This window comes from Pelodiscus sinensis, chromosome 1 (genome assembly GCF_052426305.1).
Source record: "Pelodiscus sinensis isolate ZL-2025 chromosome 1, ASM5242630v1, whole genome shotgun sequence".
Classification (NCBI taxonomy): Eukaryota; Metazoa; Chordata; order Testudines; family Trionychidae; genus Pelodiscus; species Pelodiscus sinensis.
In genome coordinates, this window is record NC_143052.1 from 25,480,780 (window position 1) to 25,490,052 (window position 9,273).

Below are 9,273 nucleotides of genomic sequence, written 5' to 3' on the forward strand. Positions count from 1 at the left end.
CTGCTATTCTACCCTAAATATGCCATTTTCTGATCCCCCTCCATTTAAGGGACTCCCTGCAACTGCCTCACGCTTTCCTTATGCCTGGGACCATGTGTTCCTCTCCCCTCATACCACCACTGTGTCAAGGTGTCTGTGTTATCCCCATTTCCCTCATTCCTGCAACCCACATTGTCTTCCTCACATCAGGGTCTGTACCCCCCACTCCTGCTTCCTTCGTCCACCCATCTCTCTTCCCCTTCTCCACATCCATCAGCCCAGTTCCCCTCATCCTGGATGTTGCTGGACCAGAGAGCCCCAGCTGCAGAGGTTGCCAGAAGTTGAGAGCAGAGCCCACAGGGCAGGCCAGCAGCCAGAAGTGGAGCCCTGTCTGTGGGCTGAGGGCTGCACTGGCCGGGGCTGGCGGCCACGAAGGGAGCTCCAGGAGAGCCCAGAGGTCTGACCTCCCCTGATCCAGCAAATCCCTTGTTTGGAACCGCTTAGGTCCCAAAAATACTGGGCCAGAGAGGTCTATCTTGTACTGAGTTCTCCTCTTTAAATTACTCTATTTAGGAAATACACGGCTACTTTTATTGGTTCATGTTAGTATATACAGCTTTAAGAATCTACTCTAACTGACCTCTCCTATCTCTTGACATGGATGTTCAGCAATCAGCTGTGAAATAAGAGGAGCTCTTCTAGAATTGTTTCCAACAGAATAAAAGTTATTTTATTTTGTTCTACTTCTTGAATCTTGATAAAACGATAAATTTACTTTTTTTATGGTTTTATTTAATCTGTCAAAGAGTAAGAACTATAATTTAAGCATAGTAAAAATAACCACTCTTATATTTTCCTCCAAATGTCTTACCTTTAGTTATGCAAGTAAAATAGTCATTGTCACCTTCACCTATCTGCTCTCCTGCAGCTTTCCGCTTGTCTGGGTGATGTTTCAAAACCATGGCTTTATCTAGCAACATATAAGTTGAGTTTAGATATGTTACACCACCTACACGTTTCACTTTGTAATTTAGAAAATAAAACAGCATGGTCTGCATTTCTTTATCCAGATTTTTTTTTAGTATCAGGAAGGAAATCAAAATGAGTAAATAGACCCTTCTGAAAGTAATAATATCACTGAAAATTATAATCAGTGTCAGTTTGGGGTGTTTTATTTTAGCATTCATCCTATGCCAAGACACAAAATAATCGTAACTACATAACTCTCTTTACTCCTTTCTTTTCAATCATTTGGAACCAGCACCACTTACTCTGCAACCACCAACATTACTAACACCTGGCATCTTCAAAACAACTGTAGAGCTAATCTGCAATGAGCTCTGCAGGGAATAGAGGTCTATATGGAGTAACTTGCAGGACTAGAGTCCTTAATGACTACAGAGTAGGGATGTTAAGAGGTGGGTAACTGACTAACCGTGTAGTTGATACAATATGTGTTGACCACACGATTAGTCAATAAGGTGCTCTGACCTGGCTGTGTAGACACTTAATTCGAAATAGGAGGCCTCCATTCCATCCCAGGGAGCCCTGGTGGCCACTCTGGGCACAACCAGGAAAACTTACTCTCCTCTCCCCCAGCCCCAGAGTCATTAAAGGGGTAGACTCTGCCATAGTGCCTGTGCCAGCTCCAAGCCTGCTGGCCCAGAGCCAGCAGTGGCCTCCAGGGCCCCTGACCCAGTGGCCCCAAAACATGACTCAGCAAGCCACTGGCAGCCAGCCCTCCACTGCTCCCCAGGAGCAGTCTGCCAGCTCGCAAGAGCCTGACAGGGGCTGGAGAAGGCGGGCGCCTTCCTGGTCCAGGGTGGAGATCATGGACCTTATTCAGGTTTGGGGGGGATGCCCCCAATGTCCATGATCTCTGCACTAGATGGAGGAATGCGGCCATCTATGGCAGGGTAGCTGCCAGTCTGGCCACCAAAGGCCACATACGAACCCAGGAGCAGGTTTGCATGAAACTCAAGTTGGTCCGGTGAGACCCCCCAACCCTTGGCACTGAGCTTCCCCTCCCCCTTCTTCCCCCTTCCAGCTCCCTCCTCCTAGGTTTCCCCCTCCCCTCTCCTTTTCCCAGTCTCCCCAGAGGTTCATTCACCACCCCTCAGTTTTGTTCAATAAACCCAGTTTCTGTTTTTGAACATATGTGTCTTTTATTTGACATCAGGAAGGGGGGCTAGGGAGGGGTAAGTGGAAGGATGTGAGGGAGGAATGGGGCACGAGCCCCTGGTGGGGAGGACCAAGGAGGCTCCTCGGGGTGGACGCTCTCCTGCAGGGCCTCCTGGATCCTGACAGCCCCCCCGGATGGCAGCCTGCAGCAAGTGCAGCTGGGCTGATGGCAACAACTCCACGAGACACACTGGCATGCCCAGGGGCAGCGCTGTCTCCATGTGGCCGAGTGCTGTGGTGTCCTGAGTGCGGGCACTCAAGACACTCCAAGATATGACTGCTCTGCTGTCCCTCTCAAGGTAGACAAAGAAGCGGGGAACCCTGAGAACTGTCTGTCCTTTAAGCACAGAGCTCAGTTAGCCTCAGGCAGCAGCCCCACATACTAGGTCCTAACCTGATGCCCTGCCGGCACTGGTTCCGGCCAGCCTTAACTTTGGTTCAGGGTCCACTCAGTGTGGACGTGATATTTCAAAATAGCAAAATGCTATTTTGAAATAGTTTTTGTGTATAGATGTGTTATTTCGAATAGCTTAATTCGAATTAACTATTTTGAATTAAGTTAACTTGAATTAACGCTGTAGTGTAGACATATCCTTAATTACTTTAACCTGTCTGCGTGCACTAGCTGCAGGCTTCCTTCAGTGACAGAACTCTTCAACATTCAAAGCTGTACTGGAACCAGCGCAGGAAATGCATCTGACCTCATTTATCAGATATACGAAGCAGAACAGGAGTAATTACATAAATCTGTTACTTGTGAAAGGAAGGAATTTAAAGCTTCTAATTCACAGAACAGGGATAGTGCATGAATCAAGAGTGAAAGCTCTCATTTTCACACCCATATGCCCTAACTCTTACTAGGGATGTTAAATATTGTATAATTGAATAACTGTGTAACTGCATGAAATCTTAATGGTTACACGACTACTCAACAGTCCCTTGGGGTGGGGACGACAGCCATTGTGGCCCAGCCCCACTCCCTGACAGCCCCCTGCTAACCCGCACTGCTGCCTTTTAAACAGAGGCAGCAGCGTGGGGTGGCAGGTGAAGCTGGTCCACAAGGGGAGCCAGTTTAAAAACCAGCTCCCCACCACCCTGAACTACTGCCTTTGATACAGAGACAGCAGCATGGGATGGCAGCAGCCCTTGTCCATGGGGGGTCCGAGCTCCCTGTGGACAGAGGCTGTCCCAGAGCAGTCTCTGTCTGTGGTGGGCTCAGGCATCCCATAGAGCAGCCTCTCACTGCTGGCTCCTTCCAGCACCGACTCCTGCCTGCCTCCTGCGTAGAGGGAACACTGAGAACCAACTCTCATTTTCACACCAATATGACCTAACTCTGTATAGGGCCACCTCTGAGAAGAGGGTATTGCAGGTATCTTGGACTATTTGGTCCTTGGCCTTTTGTCAAAATAGTTAATATGGAAATTTGCATTAATTGGGGTGGTGGTACTTCTCACTGGGCATTTAACATTTACATTTAGTAGAAAGCTGACTTAACCAATGTGAGACAACTGGTTAAAACTTAGGAGACAATGAATTTACTTACATGCATAAATGTTTGCAGGATCATCCCCTAAATCAATCAATTTATTTCACAAAGTTATCGTAACTGTTTTGAATATTGTTAAGCTAAATATTTTACTATTACTCTTAAAGTTCTCTCTTTACAGTATTACTTTAAAGTACTAATTACAATTTTAGAATATAAAATATGGCAGATACTTTTATGGAATTTATACATTTAACGATTTAAAAACACCCCAAAACATGTAATTTGTCCAGATGAATCATACTTCATGCCTTATGACAAATTTGTGGCATGTCACTAAGCAGTGTAACTGCACAAGCTCCCGCATCTTCTTGCTTAAGGAACTGGAATATTAAGAAGATTGTAACATCAGATTAGCATATGAGAATGTAAATGTTAATTACATTGTTTGGAATTCACTAAACTTTTAGACCTACAGGTTTCATGTGTTTAGGACCAATGAAAGTTGGTAAGTGAAATAAATCCAGCTTCATGGTGAGCACTCTTAAGTGAAATAAATATATTCTTTGTCTGTTAAGTATACATATTTGTACTTACAATATGGAATTGTATACGCAAAATAAAAATACTCTAGTCTAAGACCACTAATAAGAAATGTAATTACTTACGAGCTGCTTTGATTTGTTTCTGAGCGGCCCTGTATCTTACATGTCCCAGTCCAAGAACAGCATAGTGATCCTGATTCTGATAAAGAAACAAACACTAATAACCATAGCTACCAGTAGTTTAGTAGAATTATCTTATGAACTTTATAAACAAGACCACATATGCAAACAAGGGATGTTAACTATTGTGTATTTGTGTAAATGTGTAACTGCCAGACATTTTAGTGGTTTCATGTTTACATGTGGGTGGGGGGAGCAGAGAGCTGGCTTAAAGGCTGACTCCCTGGGGGCAGACTGCTCCACAGGAGCCGAAAGCCGCTTCCCGCATGTACTAGCTCCCACCTGCCCCCTCGCTCCCCCATACTGCTGCCAACTCTCCTTTCCCCTCAGGCAGTCTCTGATAGAGACAGCAAGGGGGCGGGGTGTGTGTGTCATTAGGATTAACCGATAAACTCAGGCTTATTGGTTAATTATGTAATTGACTACACACTAACATCCCTATTGCAGACCAATACCATTAGTGAAAAATTTCTTTCCATAGTTTATTTTGAGAGGAGCAAAGAGAGGGTGCAAGCACCACTCAATGTGTAAAGATTAAAAAAGGAACTTTGACCAGTTCTCCCACAGACTATAACAATGTCTAACTATAAATGGAATGGTTGCATGGTAAGCCTGGGGGAGTTTGCCCTTGATCTTGGGCTCCGGAGGCAGAGGCCTTATCCACTGTGCCACTGGAGGAGCCCCCCAACCTCCCTACCTTCAGGCACCCCCTAATCCTTCCTACCTTCGAAGGGTGGCAGCTCCATCCCTTGGGAAGTTGGTGGTGGCTGTCCCCAGGATGGGCAGGATTCCAAACTTCAGCCACCACCATTCTTATAAAAATGCAGCCAGTTTAATACATTCTTATATTCTTATAGCTAGATTTTACAAAACAAAGAGTACAGTCTATATCTCAATTTGTCAAGTAATGTTATGTTGAAGAAGTGCCTAGATTTCCCCAGAAGGAAAAAACCCATCATTTTTTTTACTGACAGCCACTTGATTTTAGTGGGTTTAGCAGTGGATCTCAAGCCAATCAGTTCACTAATTGTACCCCCAGTTAAGCAGGAAATGGAATGTCAAGGCTAAGATCTCCTTCTGATTCACATTTATTAAGCTATGTCTCACTCGAAATGCTACAGCAGCACCACTGTAGTGTAGACTCACTACAGTGACAGAAGAGGTTCCTCTGTCACTGTAGTATATCCATACTTCTGAGAAGTCTTCCTTTGAGTACCTACACTGGGGCTTAGAGCAGTTTAATGACATTGCACAAGGCATGAAAGCTTTTGCAGCCTGGAGTAATGCAGTTAAGCAAACCTGGTTTCGTAATATAGACCAACTCTCAGTCTATTTAACAACAGGGAATTTACTGACACTCTAAAAGGAGAATACTTTGTAAAACTGTCTTCACTTAGGTAAAACTTAAACTGTTGCAGCTACACTGATGTACTACAACAGCGCAGTTACTACTAATAACATTAAGAGGAGGGTTTCTCCCTTCAGCGCAGATAATCCACTCCCTGAGAAGCAGTAGGTAGGTCAAAAAAAGAATTCTTCTTTCAACCCTGCACTGTCTAAAATGAGTAGTTAGGAAGCACAGCTTTGTCTCCTAGTGTTTTGGATTTTTCACACTGGGAGACATAGCTAGGCTGCTGTAAGTTCCCAATGTAGACAAGTCCTTAAATCACCATACTTGTGGAATACAAAAAGGAAGCTATAGGGCTAAAAAACTTGGAAAATTCTGATGAGAAAAGGAACAAATATTTAGATAACTTTGTGGTGCTTCTAGCAAAAAGAAACAGTTCAATATTCACGTGAGCTGTATACCTTCCAGTCCTTTGGATCAAGTGTTTTTAACATAGGAAATTCCTCAAGCTGCAATTCTTCATCCCCTGACTCTTCACTGAGCTCTTTCTCATCCTCCAGTTCCTGGAAAGAGGCAGAAACATTTATGTTTCTCCTCTTAATAAATGCTTCAAACCATCTTCCTACAGGTTCAACTTGACAGAGAACAGAAGCTGTAAATAAAAGCGTAAGAGAAACTTAGCTTCATTTTCTGGTTGAGAATTTTCTTTCTATCCTGAATCCAGAAGTATTTCACCAAATATCTAATCATTAAAATCAGGAGACATTTTAATTCACATTTTACACAATTTTTATACTTTGTATCAAAGGTTGTATCAACTCGCAAAATTGTCCAACTCTTAATTTATGACAAGTACACTATTGTATTTTCAAAGTCCATAATGTCTCTAAATAAGGACTTGCTAATTTAAATCTTTTAAAATAACATTCCATTTGTTATGATCAATAGAGAATTGCTAGCAGTAAAATACTGAAATTTAGATGTATTTATCATTTATGCTGCTAACTCTTTATACAACATTCCCTTGCAGCAGTTAAAACAGATTGATTACTTTCACGCTCTGGCCCTCATTGACATAATAATGCAATATTTGGGTTAAAACCACTAAAGGATAATGTTCATATACAACAAAACCAAACTAAATAGAAAAGCATTTAGCTCACGAAGTGCTCTATGCATATGAACACAGTTTTGCAAAACCTGCATTTTAAACCTCAACTATATAACAGTGATTTTAAGACCGTCTTTCTTTCAGTATTGCTCAAATAAGGGCTCTGATCCAGAAAACACTTAAACATGTGCTTAGTTTTGGATTTCAGTGGAATTATTTCCAGGAGGCAAGTTAAATGTGTGTAAGTGTGTGCAGGATCAGGTCCTAAAATCAGCAAGCAAACGCATTCCTCACCCCATAAAATTCCTATACTACTGCCTCCATGCAATAGCTACAAAAAATGGAGGAGTTGCTTATTGCACAGCATGCACAAATTAAACTATCAGTTTACACACTTGCTTTTTACTATCTTGAAATACTGTACTTGATGCTCTACCTATGGTGCTTCACTACTTATTAACTCCCCAAAAATACCAAAGGTTTGGCACTGGCAGCACAAATTTGTTTAGCAGTGTCCAGCTTCCTGTTAAACATAGTGGCCTGGGTAATCAGTGCTTATAATCTAGCACAGTCCAAAGCACTTTGCCAAAGATAGAAGCTTTATTTGGAGACACCTATGAAACAACATTTGCTGTAAGCTTGTTACACTTGTAAGAACCCTACAAATCACCATTTCCTCTTAAGGATCGGGCAGTCGTTTACACGAAGTCAAAGTCGATAAAATGAACCACGTGCTTAAGTGTTTGCAGGATGGTGGCCCTAGGTGGTAGCACATCTCGGGCTATGTGTTGGGGGTGGGGCTATGTCTGGCTGGCACCCAGAGGTACTTGAGCGCCGGTATGTGCTTGGCGCTGCACAGTGACTCAGTCTTGTCCCAAGGGCCTCTCAGCGGACGCAGGGAGACTGGCTCTGACGAGCGGAGCTGGGGGCGCAGCCGGACAGCGGCTCGGTCTCACCCAGGGCTGAGTTAGGCTGAGGCGCCGGGCGAGAGGAGGAAGCGGCCAGGGAAAGCCGAGGCGGTGCTGCCCCGTCACACCCCGGCCCGCGCCCCTGCCAGCGCGACTCGGGGCTCCTGGGGCCGGGAACGGCGAAGCTGATGACGCGGGGCGGGGGCAGAACCGTGTGGCCCCTGGGGAACGGGGCAGGGAGGCACCTACCCGCCGACAGGGCTCTGGTGACCGCGGTGACCTGCCCCTCCACTGCCCCCCTCAGCATCGTGGCGGCCAGTGGCCGCTCCCGCGCCGGCGGGTCTCGCAGGCTGCCGACTCGCTCCCTCCCTCTCGTCAGTTGCCAGGAGCCGGCGCATGGAGAGAGACGCGGCAACTACTTCCGGGTCCCCGCGCGTGTCACGCGCTAACCGGTCCCCCGGGACCTCGCCCCCCCGGAGCACAACAGGCCCCGCTTGGCGACGTTCCTCCGGCAGCTCGGGCTGCCGCCGCCGCCTCCTGTCGCTATGCTCCGGCGCCCGGCTCGGCTCCGTCTGTGCCGCGCAGGGACAGGGAGGGGGCAGCCCCGCCTCTCCACTGCCCGTGTGAGCGGCGGGTCAGGCACAAAGAGCGCGGAGTTAGTGACCGAGGGCGAGAGCCAGCCCAAATCTGCGGGCACCCCCCTGCGCTGGGTGTAGCCGGGAGGCCCGTCACAAGCTCCCCTCCCTCAGCAGGGCGGCGAGACGCCACCGGACTTGGCGGAGCCAGGCCTGGCGGGGAGTTCGGCCATGGAGAAGGAGCCTGCGCCCGCAACGGAGACATTCTGGACATGTTTTAAAAGTGTGGCCGTGGGGCGCACATGCAATTGGCTGCGGGGTGGGAGAAGTTCCCCTCCTCCCCCAAGGGACTGTAAGGCTGTCCCTGACCCTGACATAGCCCGAGAGCTGGGTCGGAACCAGAAAGAGGCCAGGACCCTGACCCCTGCATCAGGCGCACCACGATAGCGAGAGAGACAGTCTGGGCTCACTGGCCCAACCCAAATCCTGATCGGTGTGGGGCAGGCAGGCTTAGCCCAGCAAGATCCAAAATCCCATCTTTATTAATGACCTGGATGAGGGGATGGATTGCACCCTCAGCAAGTTTGTGGATGACACTAAGCTGGGGGGAGAGGTAGATACGCTTGAGGGCAGAGATAGGGTCCAGCGTGACTTAGACAAATTGGAGGATTGGGTCACAAGAAATCTGATGATTTCAACAAGGACAAGTGCAGAGTGCTGCACTTGGGACGGAAGAATCCCAAGCATAGTTACAAGCTGGGGACCAACCAGTTAAGTAGTAGTTCTGCAGAAAAGGACCTGGGGGTTACAGTGGATGAGAAGCTGGATATGAGTCAACAGTGTGCCCTTGTAGCCAAGAAGGCTAATGGCATATTAGGTTGCATTAAGAGGAGCACTGCCAGCGATGTAATTATTCCCCTTTATTTGTCTTTGGTGAGGCCACATCTGGAGTATTGT

General features: G+C 46.7%; 1 protein-coding gene across 4 annotated transcripts in view; it reads right to left on the reverse strand.

The window, feature by feature from the left end:
• Positions 1-8,400, reverse strand: part of DNAJC2 (DnaJ heat shock protein family (Hsp40) member C2) — a 26,583-nt gene extending 18,183 nt beyond the window's left edge. For 2 of the 4 annotated variants that reach the window (XR_003087014.3, XM_014580825.4), the window contains exons 1-4: positions 7,991-8,398; positions 6,184-6,374; positions 4,318-4,393; positions 851-949 (exon numbers count right to left, since the gene is read on the reverse strand). Coding sequence is in view for 2 of the 4 variants with exons in the window: in XM_014580825.4 (XP_014436311.2) it covers positions 851-949; positions 4,318-4,393; positions 6,184-6,374; positions 7,991-8,048 (424 nt within the window). In the remaining 2 variants the exon portion in view is untranslated. Of the gene's footprint in view, positions 1-850; positions 950-4,317; positions 4,394-6,183; positions 6,375-7,990 lie in introns of all 4 variants that reach the window. The other 2 variants (XR_003087015.3, XM_006137535.5) reach the window with 2 other exon arrangements.
• Positions 8,401-9,273: the final 873 nt, after the last annotated feature.